This window comes from Geotrypetes seraphini, chromosome 5, assembly GCF_902459505.1.
Source record: "Geotrypetes seraphini chromosome 5, aGeoSer1.1, whole genome shotgun sequence".
NCBI lineage: Eukaryota > Metazoa > Chordata > Amphibia > Gymnophiona > Dermophiidae > Geotrypetes > Geotrypetes seraphini.
In genome coordinates this window covers 82,857,017-82,881,267 of record NC_047088.1, presented here as the reverse complement: position 1 = coordinate 82,881,267, position 24,251 = coordinate 82,857,017, and the positions used below count along the sequence as shown (strand labels likewise).

Here is a 24,251-nt window from a genome sequence, read left to right as displayed (position 1 = left end):
GAATAAAAATCTGAATATGGACGTAGTCAAGGCCAGAAAAACACACTACAGATTAACATTAAGGGAAAGTATAATAATATTCTTTTTATGTACTTTGCTATTAGGCTAGATCATGGAGGAAATCAGGATATATATGGACTCCATTTTGTTCTCTGTCTTTTCTATATCTTCTGTGTCTTGGACTCCATTTTGTGTCAGTGATTTTCTGTCTCTGTCAAGTCTTTGTTCAGAGTTTTTCCCGCTTTTAGCAATGTGGTTCTAATTGATACCAGATGTGCCTTAGGCTGGCTAGGAAGAAGTATCCTAAACTGAGATATAACATTTATGAAATATGAATGACCAAGTTATGAATGTATGGAATGCTTGGGCCCAAGCAAGTATGAATGGATGGATGTATTAAAAATGAAATGGAAGGATACTAAGGAAAAAATCCTGAACACAACATCCAGAAATGGTTAATTTAGAGTCAGAGACTGCTGTTCCAGTCTTTAACATAGGAAGGCTTCTGTGTGAAGATCAATGAAATTTGAAACTGTCAGCTTAGGGAGAGGGGGAAAACAGCCCCTCCTGCTCTTTGATTGCCTTCTCCTTCACTTTCTCCTTTCCTCTAAGGCTGACCAATTTTCAGCACTGTTTGTAAGTAACATGAAAATTGACTGTTCAAAGCAGGCTGAGAACATTTCAGCAGGCTGAGAAAATTTTAGCACCCTGTTAACAATTGTAGATTTTCTTGAATAATTGGATATGTTATAAAATGTTAATGAAACGAAATAGCGGAGTTACTGCAGCAGATTTGTAACCTATCCCTGAAAACAGGGGTAATACCGGAAGACTGGAGGATAGCAAATGTTACACCTATCTTCAAGAAAGGAACCAGAGGCGACCCAGGGAATTATAGACCGGTCAGCTTGACCTCAGTTCCGGGGAAGATGGCCGAATCATTGATCAAGAATAGTATCAGTGAGCACATAGAAAAAAATGAGCTGATGAGAACAAGCCAGCATGGTTTCTGTACTGGAAGATCTTGCCAAACAAACCTACTGCACTTCTTCGAGGGGATAAGCGGACATTTGGACAAAGGTGACCCCATAGATATACCTAGACTTCCAGAAAGCCTTCGACAAGGTACCTCATGAGCGCCTTCTAAGGAAACTGTGGAACCACGGGGTGGAAGGGGACATACACAGATGGATCAAAAACTGGCTGGCAAACAGGAAACAGAGGGTAGGAGTAAAGGGACACTATTCTGACTGGAAAGGGGTCACAAGTGGCATCCCACAAGGGTCAGTGCTGGGACCGCTGCTATTCAATATATTTATTAATGACTTGGAAACAGGGACAAAGTGTGAAGTTATAAAATTTGCGGATGACACAAAACTCTCCGGTAAGGTTAGATTTGTAGAGGAATGTAAAAAACTCCAAAGGGACCTGGACAAACTGAGTGAGTGGGCAGATAAATGGCAGATGAATTTTAATGTGGAGAAATGTAAAGTTATGCACATAGGGAAAGGGAACCTGATATACAACTACACGATGGGGGGGATGACATTGGGAAAAGGCAACCTAGAAAAGGACTTGGGGGTTTTGGTGGATAAAACAATGAAACCGGCAGCACAATGCGCAGCGGCCTCAAAAAAGGCAAACAGAATGTTGGGCATTATCAAAAAAGGTATCACTACCAGAACCAAGGAAGTTATCCTCCCGCTGTACAGGGCAATGGTGCGACCGCATCTGGAGTACTGCGTCCAGTACTGGTCGCTGTACCTAAAGAAAGATATGGCGATACTCGAGAGGGTCCAGAGAAGAGCGACGAAAATGATAAAAGGCATGGAAAACCTCTCGTATGCTGAGATGCTGGAGAAGTTGGGCTCTTTTCCCTAGAAAAGCGGAGACTTAGAGGGGATATGATAGAAACTTATAAGATCATGAAGGGTATAGTGAAGGTAGAGAGAGACAGATTCTTCAGACTGGCGGGGGCAACAAAAACTAGAGGACACTCAAAAAAATTGAAGGGAGATAGGTTCAGAACAAATGCTAGGAAGTTCTTCTTCACCCAGAGGGTGGTGGACACCTGGAATGCGCTTCCAGAGGGGGTAGTTGAGCAGAGTACAGTTTTGGGTTTCAAAAAGGGATTGGACGAGTTCCTAAAGGGTAAGGGAATCCAGGGGTACAATTAAAGGGTTACTATACAAGACAAAATGCTCTTGAGTAATAGATCACTACAGGTCATTGACCTGGGGGGCCGCCGCGGGAGCGGACTGCTGGGCATGATGGACCTATGGTCTGACTCGGCAGAGGCAATGCTTATGTGCTTATAAATGTAATTTCTGAAACTTTTAAACGTAGAGGAATTTCTTTGTCTAACTTTTAAACACCTCTTTGTTATTTTATTGGCTGACAGTCGATGATGTCACACTGAGCCAAAGGTATATAATGGGGTGTTTCAAAATATTGAACTGAGTTCATTATCAGAAGGCCAGCATTTTGGCAACTATAACGACCTCCCACTAATGCAACTGTTAACGCAAGCAATTATGCTTTATTCTTTTGAGTCTCATAATGAAACAATATAAACAATAACTAAATAAATACATAATTATAATTATTATATTTTGGTAAAACCTTGCATTAGTGTCATTTTGCATGTTTTGTTATTTTTCACACCTTCAGTGAAAGCTAGCAGCTTAATTGGCAGCTGCAGCTTTATGAGTGCGCAGGCGTCCAATGCCCATGCTCAGGTCGTGGGCAAAATGGACATGCTACCCGCCAAAACTGAGAAAAGGGCCATTGCTAAACTGTCCCCTGAAAGAATACATGGCAACAAAGCCAAATTCGACCTCGCCGCTACAGAAACACCACTAGCATCTCCAACCGCAGCGACAAGGGAATCCTTTGCCTCCCCGGCAGTCCACAACACCAAATCCACCAGACCGCTGGCAGCTGAGGAAACCCCAGTGTGGACAGCAGGTGAGACTTTGGGCATCATCAGTGCCTCCCACTGATGAGCAGTGCGCCAACACCTGAAGCCAGGTCCCCCTTGCGGCAGCTGAACATTTCATGCACCTACCAGCCGCATCCACCGCTCAACGCCCACATAAAACACACTTGTACTGCTGCTTTGAAGTGCTCATACTGAATGCGTCAAAAAAACCACATACCACGCTGTACAAAAATGGCGACCTCAAGACCGCTTTATGCTCCTTTATTTCTTGTATCTTTTTTTCCCCCCAAACTTCTCACAGCTAACCAGCTGTCTCAAGAGAGCAGAACTCACAAGGTACTATGAACTGTAGTCTGTGCCGGACAGGTGGTCAGGCGTACAGTTGAGATTATTCTAAACACAGAAAAACCTGGGGAGATGGGGGAAATGGGGGGAAGGACTCGACCCTTTCGAATGTGGCACTCTCCCCTCGAGGTAAGTAGGACCCCCAAGAAGGTCCCCCCAAGCTATGTCTAGAAGTAAAAGAGTCAAGAAAAATTCCCTAACCAGATTCAACAGGCCCAAAGAAGCCTCAGCACAGACTGCACAACTTACCACTCCACCTGTTGGAGACTGAGAAAAGACTGAGTGTAATAGGGACTGCACACCCCGCTTGTACTGTAGCCAAAAGTCAATGTTTCAGTCTCCACTTGCTGGAAGAGGAGTGAAAACCCATCCGTTTTTGTGCTGGTCTGGAGGGACACGAAATAATCTCGGTTTACATTTGAGTCAACTTTTTCCCCTCCTTTTTAGGGGAAAAGGGTCACCTCGGTTTATATTCGAGTATATGCAGTAACTTAATATCAGTGCACCTAACATTTAGGCACTTACAGTTACAACAGCCACACAGCTGGTATTGAGTATGGATGTTTAAGTGCAGCAGAAATGTGTGTACCTTACAGTATTTTGTAAGCTATATGCATAAATGGGAGCTCTTCCTATGTCCCACCCATACTCAATCCCTCTATAGGCTCCATTGCAAATACCCACTCTGTAAATTAACTGAGTATTTACAGAATAGCGCTTAGGAACCCTGCTAGCACATGTGTGCTTATGCGCCATTAAGTCCTACTTTTCTAAATATCTACATGTGTGATGCCCAAGTTATAGAATTATCATTTTTTTGTGTGTTCAGAGCACACACTGGACACTGATTGCAGTACAATTTTTTTAATCCTCTTCACAGGAGAACAGTACAACTACAGTAGATTCAAATGTGCACACAGAAAAAACAAGGTACTTATATTATCTCTTATCAGCTGTGGAAAAATTAGGTTCCATAAATATGCTACACATACCTCTTCTTCCTAAAGCACAGGCCAGTTCACTACCCAGGAAGCCTCCACCAATAATAGTGATGGACTTCACATTTTTTGAAATCTTATCCAGGGATTTAAAATCCTCAATCTGTAAGACAAGCCAGATTTATATTACCTTAATACACTGGCAATATTCATTATGGGTATAAACTCTAAAGTGACTAAGTTAAGACCTGGTTGAGTGGAATGCAACAAAGGGTAATAGTAAATGGAGTTCACTTTGAAATAAAGGGTATGGATTGGTTTTTAGGGCTAGATGTACTAAAGTAAGCGATCGTCACTAAACCTGTTTTCACAGCTTTAGTGATTAGTGACGACGCCTTTACCGACCCAATGCACAAAACGGCCCACTATGTTTTTCCCCTTGATCACCCATTTTACAATCCAGCCATGCAAATTAGCTAAAACCCCATGCAAAATAGCCAAGCAATTGATGCACTAACATCGCTTGACTATTCCCCCCCCCACAAAAAAAAAGGGGGGGGGTAGTGACTGGAAAAACCAACTGGTCTTGATCTGTCGGTAACTAACTATGTTACCGATAGGCCTGCTTGGTTCTTTTTTTCCTCAATGGCACCGATATTTAAATATCTGTCCCATAAATAAATAAAAAAGTCCCCCACCACCGATGACGGCACTCCCCGATAAGCGCAGCACCAGGAATACCCCCCCAAGAGAGAAGATTGGCAGGAGAGATGCCTACTCCCTCCTGCCAACAGAGCCCACCCCCCCATGAACTATCCCACCATACTCCCCCAAAATCTCCCCCAAACACCCCCTCCCCACCCAGGTACCATTGTTAAATACTGGGAGCTGGAAGGAAGCACAGTCCTTTCAGCTCCTAGTCCCACCCATCAAAAATGACGGGCCTTCCCCTCTCCGGTGTACCATGTGATGCATGGGAAGGAGCCTAAGGCCTTGATTGGCTGATGCCTAAGGCCCCTCCTGAGGGGAGGGTCCTTAGGCGTTTGAGCCAATCAGGGTTTTAGGCTCCTCCCCATGCATCACATGGTGCATCAGAGAGGGAAAGGCCGGTCATTTTCAATGTGCAGGACTCGGAGCTGAAGGGACAATGCTTCCCTCCCGCTCCCAACGTTTAATAAAGGTATTGGGGGGGGGGGGTCAAGGGAGCATTCGGTGGCATGAGAGAGTGGGCATCTCTCCTGTCTTTTTTTTTTCAGGAGGAAGGGGGCTGTGGCACGGTGGAGGGGGGGTCCATGGCAGGGCATGGTACAGGGTATTCGGCTAGGTAGGAGGGAGTAGGTATCCCTCCTGCCATTTTTGCTGCCGTGGAGGAGAGGAGGGTCACAGTGCAGGGGGATTTTTTTCTTTTCTTTTTAATAGGGTAGATTGTGCTTGTGTAACAGGAGCCTGCTTCCCCTATCACTGCTGTTATGGCTCTGGACATGTGTCAATCGTTCACTGAGCAACTGGTCTGTCGGGTTAGCATGCAAATGATTTGCACCTCCGTGCAAATTATTTGCATGCAAACTTGGTAGTGCATTAATCGCTTGTCCAGAATCGACCAACAGTGATTCAGTCGGTATCTTTAGTGCATCCAGGCCTTAGTTCAGTTTTTAAATATTTTTGTAAGTAATATTGTGGAAGGGCTGTCTGGTAAGCTATGCCCCTTTGCAATAATATCAAAATCTGCAATCGAATATGCACGCCAGATGGTATGGATATGATGAAGAGGAATCTAGTAAAGCTTGAAGAATGTTCTAAAATTCAGCAGCTAACATTTAATGCTAAAAAATGCAGGGTCCTGCATTTGGGCTGCAAAAACCTAAAGGGTGCAGAATAGCGTAGCAGTACATCTGTGCACAAAAGAATAGCAGAGCTTGGGGGGTGATTGTTGTCCAATGATCATAAGATGGCCCAACAGGTAGGTAAAAGGGTCATGGATTTCATATACCGCATTTCTATGGGTACAATCAAAGCAGTTTACATATACTATATGCAGGTAGAATAGACAATGGGAAAGTCAGAACGATGCATGGATGCACAGGGAAGGGAAGGGCTAAAAGGAAAAAGAGAGGTGGTAGTGTCTCTTTTAATAAAAACAAGGAGAACAACTGTGGAACTGATGATTTTGATGAAGTGTTTATTTGAACAATCCTGGTGTGCAAGGTGCATTTCAGAGAATCCAATATAAAAACACACAGTAAATAAATTGTGGTATATACCCAACTAGACAGCATTGTTTTGATCGGTTACAATTATTCATACACAGTATTTTGTTTTGCTTATTTGCAATCCATTGCTTGTGGTCTATAGAAGTACTGGACACTGGAAGAAGGTCTTTTATGACTGAAACACAGCCCATGTCGGGTCTATACCACAATTTATTTACTATGTGTTTTTATATTGGATTCTCTGAACTGCACCTTGCACACCAGGATTGTTCAAATAAAGACTATCAAGATCATCAGTTCCACAGTTGTTCTCCTTGTTTTTGCTCTGCTGCTTTTCGTGTGGAACTTCATTGGTGGATATTTTTTATTTTGTCTTCTGCAGTGTCTCAAATCTCATTTAAAGCACTGTGTACAATTCTGGAGAATACATCTTTAAAAATATAAACTAGATGAAGTCGGTCCAGAGGGCGAGGGATAGAGAGAGGACACCAGCAGAGAGGCAGAGAGAGAGAGAGAGAGAGAGAGAGAGGCAGAGAGAGAGAGAGAGAGAGAGGCAGAGAGAGAGAGAGGCAGAGAGAGGCAGAGAGAGAGAGAGAGAGAGAGAGAGGCAGAGAGAGAGAGAGAGAGAGAGAGAGGCAGAGAGAGGCAGAGAGAGGCAGAGAGAGAGAGGCAGAGAGAGAGGCAGAGAGAGGCAGAGAGAGAGGCAGAGAGAGAGAGGCAGAGAGAGAGGCAGAGAGAGAGAGGCAGAGAGAGAGGCAGAGAGAGAGAGAGAGGCAGAGAGAGAGAGGCAGAGAGAGAGAGAGAGGCAGAGAGAGAGAGAGAGAGAGGCAGAGAGAGAGAGAGGCAGAGAGAGAGGCAGAGAGAGAGAGAGAGACAGAGAGAGAGGCAGAGAGAGACAGAGAGAGAGACAGAGAGAGGCAGAGAGAGACAGAGAGAGAGACAGAGAGAGGCAGAGAGAGACAGAGAGAGGCAGAGAGAGAGAGAGAGGCAGAGAGAGAGAGAGGCAGAGAGAGAGAGAGAGAGGCAGAGAGAGAGAGAGGCGCAGAGAGAGAGAGAGAGGCAGAGAGAGAGAGAGAGGCAGAGAGAGAGAGAGAGAGAGAGGCAGAGAGAGAGAGAGAGGCAGAGAGAGAGAGAGAGGCAGAGAGAGAGAGAGAGGCAGAGAGAGAGAGGGAGAGGCAGAGAGAGAGAGAGAGAGAGAGAGGCAGAGAGAGAGAGAGAGAGAGAGGCAGAGAGAGAGAGAGGCAGAGAGGCAGAGAGAGAGAGAGGCAGAGAGAGAGGCAGAGAGAGAGAGAGAGACAGAGAGAGAGAGAGAGACAGAGAGAGAGAGCACCAGCAGCAGGCTGGAAAAGGGGATAGAGGATTACTGCACAGATCCTGGACCTGTTGTGCTGCCGCGTGAGTGGACTGCTGGGCACGATGGACCTCAGCTCTGACCCAGCAGAGGCATTGCTTATGTTCTTAGAGGTAGTGGAAAAGAAATATGATTGAGACATTTAAATATCTCTGTAGTATAAATGCGCAAGACATGAATCTTTTTCAACAAAGCTCTAGAATGAGGAGGCATAGGATGAAGGTGAAAGGGGACAGACTCAGAAGTAATCAAAGGAAATATTTCTTTAAGGAAAAGGTGGTAGTTGTATGGAATAGCCTCCCAGCAGAGGTGTGAAGAGACAAAAGACTGTCTCTGAATTCAAGAAAGCATGGAACAGGCACAGAGGATCTTGAAAGGAAAGGAAGGGGTAGTACAAATTAGGTAGATTGGATAGGCTATATGCTCTTTACCTGCCATCATTTTCTCTGTTTTAGATTTCTAAGCTACACAATTACAATTAAAATTACAAAAAGTTATTTGAAGTCTATACACAAATGTGCAGAATTTGTGTATTCTTGGCTTTGACACAAATTCAACCGTGTAAAGAAAAGAAGGCTTTGTTTTGTCCTTCTTTCACGAAAGCATGATTCATACTAGTAATACAATACTTCAGAATGCCAAATAGAGAGTTGGGGTCACCAAAGCATAGGCTTTTCCATCTATCTACAAGATGCAATATACAATATGCATTACCCGTCTAAAAAGTGTTGTCCTTTCCTTCACTTCTTTTCCTGCCCTTTCAATGGCTGGGAGATTTCGTGGAGTACCACCTATGGGAGGTGGAGGAGGCAAGAGATAATTAATGGACTAAAAGAGGCAATTGGCTCTAAGGTAATCATATGTTTAACACAAATGATGGCAATGACCAGTTTATCCATTATCAAGTCACAACAGTTTAGTCTCCTGCACAGAATAAAGTTCATACTGTTTTGAAATAAATCTTAAAGCAAGTCTTGAAAAAAAATTCACTATCACCACACAAAAATTAGGAGACAATATTCAGCCTACAGTGGTCAGAAGTTAAGCTTCTGACCACTGAAGGTGGAATTAACTCCAGATATTGCTGGGCCATATCCAGGTTCCAGCACTGAAAATACAAGTTTGTGTTGTCACCCAGAATTTAACCAGACATCAGCCAATATTCAGACCAATGACTGATTAACTTGACAGATGAAGTTAGGACTAACTTTTTGCTGTCCTAATTTTATCCACTTAAGCAGTTGGTGGTGGATTGAATATCACCACTAAGCATTTAAAGAATTGCTCTACCCAAATTTCAGCTGCAGAGTCTCTCCTGCTTAGTAAAACTCCTTTGAATACCGACACCTAAATGTTTTACGTGGTCTGCATGCAGTTGGTCTATCCTTCAAGTTCACACCTGCATCTGCTCACCTTCATTAGATAGATTGTGAGCCCATCGGGACAGATAGGAAAAATGCTTGAAGTACCTGTATGTAAATCGCTTTGAGTGTGGTTGTAAAACTACAAAAAGGCGGTATACAAGTTCCAATCCCTTCATGGTTAAAACAATTTTAAAATATTTGTGAGCAACATAATAAAAACAGATTAAAATGGCCCATGCATGAAAAGGCCATCACAAAATGGAAATCAGATGACAATTTTGATTAGAATACGCCTGCGTGGTGGGATTCAGGGACACCCAACTATTTTAAAAAGCTGAAGCCTGGTACAATACAGACACTACACTTATGCCTGTATTTATGGTGGTAATAAGCTGAATGCTCCCAAGCTGATTTTCCATTCAGTACAGATATTTTACAATTAGAAACCCCACTTCAAAAGAATATAATCAAACAAAAATGACAAAGCGATCACAGCGCATGCGCAGACCATCTGTAGATGATCTGCGCATGTGCTAGACCTCTGGGCCCACTACTGTAGTGGCCACTTATCTTATAATATTAATCCAGCCTTATAAACGTCAATGAAACTGTATTACCCTAAATGGGCTGGATGTTATTTTGTTGCTCGTGTCTATATAGTATTAGAAAGGACGCCTCAGCCCCACCACTCCACCGCAAAAATTATTTAGATCGCGGGAAGCATTGTGTGGTGCTTCATCATTGGCTGTCTTTTCTGAGTTTAACCAACTTAAGTGTTTTTACTTTATTTTTGCATTTTTTAACTTCGTTGTTATATTTTTGATCTGGTCATCTCTTAAATACACCACTGTTATATTGTACTTATTGATAGTGATCAAACTTTAGAATAGTACTTATCTCAGCCAAACCTGGGGAGCCAGACCCGACATGTTTCGCACATAAACTGTGCTTTCTCAAGGGTCTCCCTAAAAAATATGGAAACGGAACCGTAAACATACAGTTGTGTACAGCCCCCATCCTATCAAAAGTTATAACATTAAAAACCAGTGTAATAGAATACGACTCACCGAGGTCGCCGCCGTCATCCGACTCCAAGAGTTTAAATGAGCAAAAGATGGTGCCGGCGTCCTCGGAACTTAATTTAAATACTTCCTTCTCGCCTTCAAGTACACGCCCCCCTGCAGCTTATTGGCCGGGCTCGTGATGAGCTCACATCACAGAACTCCATTCAATCATGTTATCATGTTATTTAACCCACGGGGTTCAACTGTATCAACCTTAAAAATGTACCTCTGCTCCTCTTCATTGAGCTGTCTCAGATCCCCCTCCCCCTCAATATCATTGATCTTGTAAATAATGCGCCATCTCAGTTCATCTACAGAATGTTGATGTTTAGCCCAGTGCTCTACTAAGGGAGCCTGGGCTACCCTGTTTACAATGCGGGACTTGTGTTCGTTAAGACGTAACTTGATCTTACGATTAGTGCGGCCGATGTATATGAGATCACAGGGGCAGATTATTGCATACACAACCCCTTGTGAGTTGCAATCAGTATCTGTTCTAGATCTTAAAATCAGATCCCTCCCAGGAACCTGCCAACTATCCCCCTGGATGGTGAGTGGACACCACTGGCACCTTCCACAACTGCCGTGGCGACCACCCACCATTCCCTGTCTCATCCCATATCTTTGAAAATTGCACCGTTGGCCCAATGATCTCCCCCGAGAATACGCGACTAAGGGGAAATTTTCCAAAGGTTTGTGACTCTGTACTATATGCCAATATTTCCTGAGGATGCTTACCAGGGCTGAAGTTGCCCTGGAAAAAGGCAAGACACAAGTGAGTTGATTATAATCTCCCTGAGGAGTATCTCTCGGTTCCAACAAAAGGAGATTCCTCTGCGCATATCTCCCCCTTATATACGCCTGTCTAATTGAACCTTCAGGATAACCCCTAATCCGCAGCCTGTCCCCCAATTTTTTAGCTTCCATTTTATATTGAGTGGTCGAAGAGCAAATCCTGCGTATCCGCAAGAATAGCCCAATAGGCAAATTGTATCTTAGTTTGTACGGGTGAAAGCTGTTGTAATGTAGTATAGTGTTTTTAGTGACTGGCTTTCTGTAAAGTGATGTGGAAATCAAACCCTCCTGTATCTGAACGGAAATGTCTAGAAAGTCAATCGTGGTTTGGTGACATACCATGGTGAATTTAATATTGGTGTCAACAGAATTCAAATGCTGGTAAAACGCTTCTAATTCTTGTCTCGTACTGTCCCAAATAAAGAAAATATCATCTAAAAATCGACCCCAAAATAAAATATTGGGGTACCATATAGAGGTATACACCCAGGTCTCCTCAAATTTTGCCATATATAGGGCAGCGACTGAGGGGGCCAAAGTAGCCCCCATCGCTACCCCCTGGGTTTGTTGGAAAAACTTCTGATGGTATTGAAAATAATTTCTCTTTATCACCCAGGTAGCCAATTGTACGAGAAAGTCAATAGATATGCGGTGAGGGGTCATAGCCTGAAGTGTCTGACGAATGGTATGGAGAGCTTCATCCTGCGGGATCTGGGTGTACAAAGACACAACGTCTAAAGTTACCAACCGTTTGTCAGACCTATCCAGCTCCAGATTCATCAAGTCCCTTAAAAAATGGGAAGAATCCCTAATATAAGATTTAATCTTAGGGACTTCTTCCCTGAGGAAGAAATCCACCATCTTAGAAAGGGCTCCAGAATGGAGAACCGGGTGTTGACAATGGGTCGTCCCGGAGGGTTTTCTCGGGGGAGATCATTGGGCCAATGGTGCAATTTTCAAAGATATGGGATGAGACAGAGAATGGTGGGTGGTCGCCACGGCAGTTGTGGAAGGTGCCAGTGGTGTCCACTCACCATCCAGGGGGATAGTTGGCAGGTTCCTGGGAGGGATCTGATTTTAAGATCTAGAACGGATACTGATTGCAACTCACAAGGGGTTGTGTATGCAATAATCTGCCCCTGTGATCTCATATACATCGGCCGCACTAATCGTAAGATCAAGTTACGTCTTAACGAACACAAGTCCCGCATTGTAAACAGGGTAGCCCAGGCTCCCTTAGTAGAGCACTGGGCTAAACATCAACATTCTGTAGATGAACTAAGATGGCGCATTATTTACAAGATTGTAGGGATATTTCCGTATTCACACCTGAAGGTTAGGCCTCTATGATGTCATCAAGCCTGAACCATTGTTTCAAGAATATCTCTCTCTGCAAGCAACTTTCCAGCATGAATTTTGCAAGAAGTAAGAAGAATGATGCATTATGGGGATGTACCCGAATGTTGCTATTCAAGGGCATTCATCTGTGCTTTAATAATGGGACAGTGTGAATCTTGAAGAAATTATTCTGTTCTTATCTGTCTAACAGCCCTGGGTCTTCCAGCATATATGATACTTTATACAGAAAGGCTATTCATCAAGTTCTGTTTCTGGATTGGTCCGAGGAAGTCATCTGATGAGATTCAAGAAAAGAAAGGTGCTAATTAATTAATAATTAGTTAGTCTGTGATAAGGTCCGGGGAAGCTCAGATCTGCTCACAGATGTTCTAATTGTAAACTTTTTCTTTCAATAATTAGACCTGTAAGTTACCTCATGTGATTCTCTGCCTAAGAGATAGAAATTCGGACATTTAAAAACTGTTCTGAACTTAGCACAGATAAACGGAACTTATTGCTGATGATTTATAGCCTCATCAAGGATTTTCAACACGTGTAACTTTTACAACGGTATTCCTGACGTCTTCCAGCTGTCACGAAGTTTTCTTCCACCTAATTGTGCCGGAGAGGCTAATTAAGGGTGAGCATACGGAAATTACTTTTATTAGCTTGGGAATTAGATAGGAATCATTGATAAAGGTAAAGGGTTGAAAAGTTACCTGGGTGATAATATAATCATTTGCTAATCAGGGATTATTATTATAAGGAATAGTGTGTGTGTAACAAGAAGTTTTACTTATTTGTCTAACCATTAGATTGTGATAATCATGTACTGAGTTTCATTTGTGTAATTAGATATTTTGAACAATATTTAGATTCTGCAGCTGGCTTGTGAATTATATTTTTCTATTTTCATAATAAAGATATTTCTCATTAGCCTGGGTTTGTGTCGTATAATTAGACCATGATATTTGAACTTGAATAAAAGGTTATGGTTTTCTCTAGACCACTTAACAGAAACGTAACGTGTTTATAATACTGCTAAGTGAACCATAAATCCTTCTACAAGATCAATGATATTGAGGGGGAGGGGGATATGAGACAGCTCAATGAAGAGGAGCAGAGGTACATTTTTAAGGTTGATACAGTTGAACCCCGTGGGTTAAATAACATGATTGAATGGAGTTCTGTGATGTGAGCTCATCACGAGCCCGGCCAATAAGCTGCAGGGGGGCGTGTACTTAAAGGCGAGAAGGAAGTATTTAAATTAAGTTCCGAGGATGCCGGCGCCATCTTTTGCTCATTTAAACTCTTGGAGTCGGATGACGGCGGCGACCTCGGTGAGTCGTATTCTATTACACTGGTTTTTAATGTTATAACTTTTGATAGGATGGGGGCTGTACACAACTGTATGTTTACGGTTCCGTTTCCATATTTTTTAGGGAGACCCTTGAGAAAGCACAGTTTATGTGCGAAACATGTCGGGTCTGGCTCCCCAGGTTTGGCTGAGATAAGTACTATTCTAAAGTTTGATCACTATCAATAAGTACAATATAACAGTGGTGTATTTAAGAGATGACCAGATCAAAAATATAACAACGAAGTTAAAAAATGCAAAAATAAAGTAAAAACACTTAAGTTGGTTAAACTCAGAAAAGACAGCCAATGATGAAGCACCACACAATGCTTCCCACGATCTAAATAATTTTTGCGGTGGAGTGGTGGGGCTGAGGCGTCCTTTCTAATACTATATAGACACGAGCAACAAAATAACATCCAGCCCATTTAGGGTAATACAGACCTCTGGGCCCAGCATAGATATTTTTTTTCTTTTTTTAAACTTAACACCAACTCTCCTGCTCTCCCCTTTCAGCCCTGCTCTTGCCACCCAGACTCTCCTGCTCTCTGCTGCCTCCCCTGCAGTGCAAGCCCGCAGGTTTAAAACGGGGCTGCACTGCAGCGTGTAACCCCGCTTTAAACCCATGGGCTCGCACTGCAGGGAAGGCAGCAGAGAGTCACACTTCCTTTCCTCTCTTTCCTATACCCTTTTTTGTTTTGAAATCGGCTCCAAAGCAGAGCTCAAGGCAGAGAGCAGAGCAGGGACAGGAGCCCCACGATTCCCCCGGTGCTGCAAACCTCTTTCAATCGGGGCAAAGAGTAGGGCAATGGAGCAGGAGAGTCGGCAGAGACCTGTGCGACTGGTCCCCAGCAGTTGCTTCTATTCTTGATCGGCCAGCACAATCGGGGTCCAAAATTTGAATGGTGAATCGCATCCCGGCCTACTTTGCATGCGTTTCTCCTCATTTGCATGCACGGATTTGAAGCAGATCGCTGGACAGGTTTGTGAATCGGGCCGGAGAGAAATCTGGTTGCTAGGCGGTCGCAAACCAATTGGTTTGCTTAGTGAATCTAGCACTTTGTAAACCAGTTGAGTTCCAACTGACCCCCACAATGGAGGTTGCTATATAGACTTCAACCCAAATGGGTACGGTCATTCAGAACATCCCTAGTCCTCTTGCAGTGCATAAATATGTGTGATCAATAAATAATTCAGTGTTCAAAATCTCCATCGTATGCAGGTTCAATATTAATGTACTAATAGTCTCTGAAATCATTCAATTAAAGAGTGCCAATCATTTGCCATGAAACACACTATATTCCATATAATAATAATAATATAACTTTATTCTTGTATACCGCCATACCCAGAGAGTTCTAGGCGTTCACATCAATTAAACAAAGTTTAATAAGAAATTACAATAAACTAGAATTACAAGTAAAGTAGATATTCAGGTGAGCATGAGGAGGGGAGTTTTCACAACAGATAAACAAAATTTAACAAGAACTTACAATTGATCATAATTACAAGCAATGAGGTGGTTAAGGTGAGCATGAGAGGGGGGGATTGTACAGGTCATTGGAGGTAGTGAGATGGGGGGGAATCAAAAAAGGGGTTGGTCGTTTGAGAGGAGGGGTCGTTTGAGAGGAGAGTTGGGTCGTTTGAGGGAGGGGTGAGAGAGGGGATTAGGGATTTTGAGCGTGGAATAAATGAGTTTTGAGTATTTTTCGGAAATCCAGGTAGGAGTGGGCCTTGAGCAGAATTTGGGCTAGCCAAGGGTTCTGTTTGGCTGCCTGGAAGGCGAAGGTTTTGTCGAAGAACCTTTTGAGGTGACATAGTTTTAGGGAGGGGAAGGCGAGAAAAAAAACTTGTTGCACTTAACTTTCTGCCCGATGGCTGCCCAACCGTTTCACTGAGGGTGTCTTTCAAGCATACAAACCTAAAGATTAGATTAGATTATACTACCAGATCCTCCCATAAACTAAACTATCCTTCTCCTCGCTAAAAGGCATTTCCCACAGGAAAGCTAGGGACCTCCCTCCACTTAAAAATCACTGAGCTCTGGAACAACCTTACCTCCCCTCTTCGGAACTTGAGCTCTCTCCAAGTTTTCCACAAGCATCTGAAAACCTGGCTTTTCTCAAAAATGTAAGTCTCCCTCCAAATTAGGAATCAAGGAAACTCTTTTAGCTTGGCATCCCAAGTCCTCTAAATTTTCTTCACACTTCTACCTCTAACCCTCTGTTGTAGTTCCTTCCCATTTCTTCTCTGTAAACCGCACCGAGCTCTACGAACGTGGAGATGATGCAGTATACAAACCTAAGGATTAGATTAGATTAGGCTGAGTGCTGTGCTGAGAGCAGTGTTGTCTGTGGTCTTCAGCTAACGATTTTTCACAAATTTGGTGTTCATATTTGAGGCATAGCTCCTGATGAAACCAAAAGTGAAATGGTTGGGCAGCCGTCGGGCAGAAAGTTAAGTGCCTTTCCTCTACAGCACTATATGTACTTTATAATTTATATAGAGCCTGTTTAAAATATAGATTTTGAATGAATCTTTTTGCACACATCACTTTGCCAAGACCAATGATGAAAAAAGGGCACGAAAATAGTTAAGAGTAGTGTCTTAGGTGTTTGAGGTCTGGCATTAAAATCTACTTGAAATTGGTTTTGTCCTCGGCTATTTTGTATTAAATCACAGTATGCCATTCAATGTAATCATTCAAAGCCTGTGGCTGAACTGCATGCAACTCAAAAATCCAAAATTTTTCCTTTAGTTGCAAGTGGCCCATACTATGATTTAATGAAATATACTTTACTTCTATTATACTTCATGGATGCAATTTTTAATGCATCGCTTATTAATTGCATTTATTTATGATAATAAAGTTATTCAAATATGTGGTATTGTAGACATCAGTATGTCATCACGGTTTTTTACTTCTTTGCAGGTAGCGTGGGTAACGTTCCTCTCAAACTAATTTGCCATCTTCAACACATGCCAATTCTCTGTTCGCAGCAACGGGTTCCTGAAGAAGAAAGCTAAGCTTCTAAAACAGAGCTCTGTCAAACCCAAATACATTTTAACTGCGTGGAGCATATTGCATCTGGCTATAAATCATAGCTGGCAGCACAGCAGATAAGTGACAATTGTAACAAATTTTTTCTCATATCGTGAATGTATAATACAGACTACAGTGTGTTTCATGGCAAATGATTGGCATTCTTTAATTGAATGATTTCAGAGTATTAGTACATTAATACTGAACCTGCACATGGTGGAGATTTTAAACACTGAATTATTTATTGATCACATGTATTTATGCACTGCGAGAGGCTCAGGGATGTTCTGAACAACCACACCCATTTGGGGGTTGAAGTCTATATAGCAACCCTCCATTATGGGGGTTGGTTGAACCAACTGGTTTTGCAAACTGAGGGCCCTCACACATTCACCTTATAATATTTTTGGTTTTACTAGTTTTGTGATCGTTCCCCAACCCGATTCACTAAACGGCCCACCGCCTAGTTTATGATCCCATCCGATCCACCCATGCAAATTAATAAAACCCCATGCAAAATAGCCAAGCGATTGATTCACTAACAATTGCTTGGCTATTTTGCATCGGGTTTTACTATTGTGAAAACTCGACTGCTGCAGACCTTTCGGTAACTGTGTTACCAACAGGTCTGCCTGTATTTCTTTTTACTTTTCTTTTTAATGGCACTGATATTTTGCGTGCGTTACACATGTAAAATATCAGCCCGATATAAAAAAAAGAATAAAAATGTCGTCGCCCGCCACTGCTTCAAAATTATGGCAGGAGGAATTCCCACTCCCCCCAAAAAAAACAAAGGCAGGAGGGATGCCGACTCCATCCTGCCACCAGACACCCCCTCCCCGTTCCTGTAAGAGAGCAGGAGGGGTGCTCACTTCCCCTGCTCCTATGCCTCCAGCGATGCATCTAGGCCTTAGGCCCCGCCCCGGTGCATAATGTGATGCACGGGGAGGGGCCTAAAGCCCTGATTGGCTCAGGTGCCTCAGACGCCTCCCTTGGGAGGGGCCTGAGGTGCTTGAGCCAATCATGGCCTTAAGCCCCCATGCATCACATGATGCACCAGGGCGGGGCCTAAGGCCCAGAGGCGTCACTGGAGGCATAGGAGCAGGAGGGACTGAGCACCTCTCCTGCTCCCTTACAGATACAGGTATGGGGACGGGATGTCTGGTGGTAGGAGGGAGTCGGCATCCCTCCTGCCGTTTGTTGGGTTTTTTTGGAGGTGAGTCGGCCCGATGGCAGGAGGAAGTGGGAATCCCTCCTGCCATAATTTTGAAGTGGCGATGGCGGCAGGCATTGGTGGGGAGGCACTTTTTTTGGTTCGGGGAGGAGGGGGGCACTTTGTCAGGGGGAGGGCTTTTTTTCTTTTTTAATCAGACATATTTTGTGTGTGTAATACACGCAAAATACCTGCCCAATTTAAAAAAAAAAAAAAAATTTAAAACCCAGCAGAAGCCCTGACAGTGGTGACAAGAAGCTGCTTCTCCTGTCAGGGCTCTGCCCTGACTCAATCGCTCACTGAGCGATTGAGAGCGACTGAGTTGGGAGTTTGCATGCAAAAAAGACAGTGAATCAATCGCTGTTTTAAAATCGGCCAGGAATCGACCAACAGCGATTGAATCGCTATCGTTAGTGAATCTGGGCCATAGTTTGTACAATAGTCTCTTTTCAGACATCAAATAAATCTTTATAATTTCCCTTCACTACAGCAGAACAAAAGCATGTTCTTAACAGAATATAATGGAGTTACCTGTTGCAATTAAACATTTATTGTAAGATATCTCGGCGTGATCATCAAGTCTCACTTTATTTGCTCGCACATCCATGTAAACCACCTGCAAAAATAAATCATGCATAGGAACTAAGTTCAGTTCACAACATTCATGTATCAAGTAAATAATTCTTGCTTTAGAATTCTGTGTATAGCCATCATTATTAAAATGGTAGAAATAAGTATAATTTATTGATATACCTTCTAAGCATTTTGGATTCCTCCTACACCATTAATGTTTAGGACATGCATAGATTCCACACTATATTTTTAGTTGTTCTTTAAAAAGAAGAGAGTACAAGTTGGTCCTATGGCTCAGCCACAGCACATGAGATCCAAGCTCTTACCACTTGTTCAAAAAGGCTCGTGTGTATCACAAAGACAAATACCCTTGAATTCTAGGAACAAGAGCACAATGGATACAATCTGGGGCAGTCTCTACTGGTGGTGTGGAGGATTAATATCCAAGGAGATTACCCTCTAGCTCTCACAAATAGCAAACATTCCCAAGTTTCTGGGCATGATTGTCTGGAGAAAAGTAATATGTAGATGGAAAAAAGTAGAAACAATGCATTCTCACTATTCGCAGGGGTTAGCTTCCTAAAAAATCCTGTGACTACGGAACCATTGATCCTATAGGAAAAAGGGGGTTAGGTTCTTGTGTGACCCTGTTGCCCGATTCGGGAAAATAAATTTTTGATTAGATTCAGCCTATTGAATCGATTTTTTGGTTCACAGACAACGGCGTGAAAGACAAAAGCGCGCGCCGACAATTGAGCGCAGCACGCGCCGCCGCGCCACTCTAAATTACAGTTTTTAGGGGCTCCGACGGGGGGTTTTGTTGGGGAACCCTCCCAGTTTACTTAATAGACATCGCGCCGGCGTTATGGGGGGTTGTAACTCTCCAAATTTTACTGTAAACTGAACTTTTTCCCTAAAAACAGGGAAAAAGTGAAGTTTTCAGTAAAATGTGGGGGGTTACAACCCCCCACACCCCCCACAACGCGGCGCGATGTCTATTAAGTAAAGTGTGGGGGGGTTCCCCCCCACACACACACCCCTGTCGGAGCGCTAAAAACAGTAATTTAGAGCAGCGCGGCGGTGCGCGCTGCGCTCAATTGTCTGGGCGCGCCTTTGTCCCGGTGCGCTTTTGACCTGACACCAATTTTTCGATTCAATTCGATTTTCCTGCCCAATTGGGTGTTTTATTCAAACATCCTGGTGGGTTTATTTTATAGCCTCTTCACCCACCCCACCACCCCCTTTGCCCTCTCCTACCCACACTGGTACTGTGATATAAATAAAATAAACAAACAAAAATGACTTTTCTTCTCTGTTAAATACTAGTTCACGTTCACGGTCTAATACCAGCTCTGGCAGGATACAAACTTCAAATCTGAAATATCATAATCACAAAACAGAAAATAAAATTATTTTTTCTACCTTTTGTTGTCTGGTCATTCAAATCAGATAACTGGCTAGCCACGGTCTCCTGCCCATTTGTCATTTTCTTCTTTCTCCGTGCTAACCATCCATCTTCCATCTCTGTCTTCCCTTTCCATTTCCCTTCCCTACCCTGGAGTTCTGGCATCTTTCCTTTTTTTCATCTCCATCCCCACAGCTGCAGCGATGGACCTCACCATCTCCAGATCCACCATCTCTCCTTTCTCAACTACCCTTTCATCCAGCATCTCTCCCTCCTTCCCCACCACCCCAGGGTCTACGAGTTCTCCCTTTCTCTTCCCAACTGCCATCCTATCCAGTATCTCTATCCCCTCTCCACACCATCCCTTGTGTCCAACTTCTCTCCTTTTCTGTTCCCTCCCTAAATCTCATTGTTCACTATCTCTCTCCCTCCCCTCTGTTTTAAGACCCATTATTTCTTTTCTCCCCCCGTCCGGCATATGCATGTCTCTTTGAACCCCCCCCCTTCGCTCCCTCTGTGTACTTCTAGAGCAAGGCCCCCTCCCCCCAAAGACCTGCATGTTCCCCCCCCTTCTTTGTAGCGTCTTCTGGCTTCCCCCCTGGCCTACAGTCTCTTGCACTACAAAATTGCTTGCCTGTATTTGGAAAGCTGCTGTATTCTGCTGTGGTTATTTTGTTTACATCACAGTACCAGTGTGAGTAGGAGAGGGCAAAGAGGGTGGGATGGGTGAAGAGGCTATAAAATAAACCTACCAGGATGTTTGAAACCATGAGCATAAAGTGTGGACTGCGAAAACTCATTTTATGGTCACTTCATCACGTTCCCAAATACAATGAATACCTTGGTCAAAACTTGAAGGGGAAACAAGCAGTAGCCTTACTTACGTTTTGCAAAACCAGAAAAGGAAGCCAGGAAAGATCAACCTCATGCAATCCACAAGAGCAACTAAAGAAAGCACGGCTTGCTTTTTGCACAATCTTACAACTTCGATTAAATCAACGCATCAATGTTAATTCCACTCTGGCTCTTGCAACCCACCTTTGTTTCCCAGCTGCTGGGGAATGAGGTTTGAACGTACTCTGCAGCACACACACATTCTCTCTCCCTCTCGAGAAAAAAAACTTACCCCCTCCCCATTAGGTGTCTTCCACCCCCCCACACACACACCCTCTCTCCACAGAGCAACACTGTCAGAGCATTCTGATTCCTTCTGAGGACGAGCTGTTGGTTCAGCGAAGGGAGGGAGCGGAAGTTTACACATTGCTTTGTAGCCTTTTCTCCATCCCACTCCTTCGAACCTACAGTTTGGCTCGATCTGATCTGAAACTACCTGCACACCTTCTGTGCGAGTAGTTTCAGATCAGATCGAGCCAAACTGTAGGTTTGAAGGGGAAGGGGGGTGAAGAAAAGGGCTACAAAGCAATGTGTAAACTTCCCCTCCCTTCACTAAACCAACCAAGTTCCCTTCACTGAACCAACCAAGTTCAGCAGGAACTTGTCCAACTTTGTCTTGAATCCCTGGAGGGTGCTTTCCTTACGTTTGTACGGAATCTATCCCCTTTTAACTTTAGAGAGTGCCTTCTCATTCTCTCAACCTTGGAGAGGGTGAACAACCTGTCTTTATCTACTAAGTCTATTCCCGTCATTATCTTGAATGTTTCAATCAAGTCCCCTCTCAGTCTCCTCTTTTCAAGGGAGAAGAGGCCCAGTTTCTCTAATCTCTCACTGTACAGCAACTCCTCCAGCCCCTTAACCATTTTAGTCGCTCTTCTCTGGACCCTTTCGAGTAGTATTGTGTCCTTCTTCATGTACGGCGACCAGTGCTGGACGCAGTGTTCCAGATGAGGGTGTACCATGGCCCGGTACAGTGGCATGATAACCTTCTCCAATCTGTTTGTGATCCCCTTCTTAATCCCCTAGCATTTTGTTCGCCCTTTTTGCTGCCACCGTACATTGCATGGACGGCTTAATTGACTTGTCAACCAGTACTCCCAAGTCTTTTTCCTGGGAGGTTTCTCCAAGTACTGCACCGGACATCCTGTATTCGTGTATAAGATTTTTGTTACCGATATGCATCACCTTACACTTATCCATGTTAAACCTCATTTGCCATGTCGCGCGTGTTTATGTCACTTTGCAGGTCTTCGCAATCCTCCTGCATCTTTACTACTCTGAATAACTTCGTATCGTCTGCAAATTGAATCACCTCACTCATCGTACCAATTTCCAGACCGTTTATAAATATGTTGAAGAGCACAGGTCCAAGCACCGAACCCTGGGGCACTCCACTCGTGACGCTTTTCCAGTCCGAGTATTGTCTATTTACCCCCACTCTCTGTTTCCTATCCGTCAGCCAGTGTTTAATCCACGTGAATATTTCACCCTCGATTCCATGGCTCGCAATTTTTTGAAGTAGTTGTTCATACGGAACCTTGTCGAACACCTTCAGAAAATCCAGATATACAATGTCGACCGGGTCTATCTACCTGTTTACTCCCTCAAAGAAGTGCAGCAAGTTCGTCAAGCAAGATCTTTCTTTGCTGAAGCTGTGCTGGCTGGTCCTCATCAGATTGTGTCTGTCAAGGTGATCAATGATGTGGTCCTTTATCAGCATCTCTATCATCTTTCCCGGTACCGAGGTCAGACTCAACGGTCTGTAGTTTCTCAGATCTCCCCTCGAACCTTTTTTGAAGATCGGCATAACATTCGCCACTTTCCAGTTTTCCAGAATCCTTCCTGATTTGATCGACAGATTAGCTATTAGTTAAAGCATTTCAGCTATAGCCCCTTTCAGTTCCTTGATTACCCTCAGATGGATGCCATCCGGTCCAGAGGATTTATCGGTTTTAAGCCTATCAATCTGCCTGCATACCTCTTCTAAACTGACCGTCAACCCTGTCAGTTTTCCATCTTCATTTCCTGTCGGCTTCCGGTATGTTGTGTATATCCTCTTCGGTAAATACAGACGCAAAAAATGTGTTCAGTTTGTCGGCGATGGTTTTGTCCTCCTTTAGTACTCCCTTTATTCCATGGTCATCCAACGGCCCCACCGCTTCCTTCGCGGGTCGTTTCCCTTTAATATATCGAAAGAACAGCTTGAAGTTTTTTGCCTCCTTGGCTATTTTTCCCTTGTAGTTTCTTTTAATAATAATAATAATAACTTTATTCTTCTATACCGCCATAGTCGTGAAACTTCTAGGCGGTTCACATTGAAGAGAGCTGGACAGTCAGTGAGTTACAATATGCAGAAGTCAGAGAAATACAGCATACAGAATCTTAAAAAAGGCATTTGAAATACAATATATACAGCATACAGAAGCTTAAAAGGCAGCGAAATACAATATATAGATTGTTAGCAAATGTTAGAAGTTTCAGATGTTTCAGATTTATATGCAGGAGAGGACATATTTAGTGTTTGGTGTAGGTACTTTTTAAGTGATATTTCTGTCGAATAAGGCAGTTTTTATGGCTTTTCTAAAGGCATCATAGGTCAGTCTTGCTCCATTGATGTAGTTGTCTAACCAGTGTTGTTGTTTGTTTGCTTGGTACATAAAAGTTCTATCCAGAAAGGTTTTGTATTTGCAGCCAGTAACGCTTGGGTATGCAAATAGATTACAGTTTCTGGTTTGTCTTGTAGGGTTGTATAGTATGAAGTGAGGTAACAGGTAGATAGGAGCTAGTCCCCAAACTAGCTTGAAACAAATGCAAGAGAACTTGAATATTATTCGCGCCTCCATTGGCAGCCAGTGAAGCAGTCTGTAGTAGGGGCTAACATGGTCACTCTTTTTCAATCCAAATATCAAGCGGACTGCTGTGTTTTGGCCCCTCTTACCGCCTTATGGCACCTGCTTTGATGTTGTTTGTGCTTTTTCCACTTTTCGTCCATTTTTGCCCTTTTCCATTCCTTAAACGAAGTCTTTTTGTCTCTGATCGCTTCCTTCACCACTACAATGAGCCATGCCAGTTCCTTGTTCTTTTTCCTCTTGGATTCCTTGTTGATATGCGGTATATAGAGATTTTGCGCCTCGGTGACTGTGTTCTTAAAAAGGGACCATGCTTGCTCTAGCGTTTTTACATTGCTTATCCTCTTCTTAATCTTCTTCCCCACCATGAGTCTCATCCCTTCATAATTTCTTTTTCGGAAGTTCAGTGTTTTGGAGAAGCAGCTGTCATGAGGCGAATGGCTTCATTTCAACAGCGAAACTGGCGAGGGAGCAAGCAGGGAGGCAGGGCTCGGGAAGAGTGCACCAGGTGCTGGGACTAGGACGAAGCGGTAAAGGTGCGACATTCCCACATGTGTGCGCAGCCCATGGC

The 24,251-nt window shown here is 43.5% G+C and overlaps 1 protein-coding gene across 6 annotated transcripts in view; it reads right to left on the bottom strand.

Annotated features, from left to right (window-relative positions):
- Window positions 1-24,251, bottom strand: part of AIFM1 (apoptosis inducing factor mitochondria associated 1) — a 136,143-nt gene that overhangs the window by 61,342 nt on the left and 50,550 nt on the right. For all 6 annotated transcript variants that reach the window (XM_033945167.1, XM_033945168.1, XM_033945170.1 and 3 more), the window contains exons 9-11: window positions 18,491-18,575; window positions 8,500-8,576; window positions 4,279-4,387 (exon numbers count right to left, since the gene is read on the bottom strand). In XM_033945167.1, the coding sequence (XP_033801058.1) occupies window positions 4,279-4,387; window positions 8,500-8,576; window positions 18,491-18,575 (271 nt within the window). The remainder of the gene's footprint in view (window positions 1-4,278; window positions 4,388-8,499; window positions 8,577-18,490; window positions 18,576-24,251) is intronic.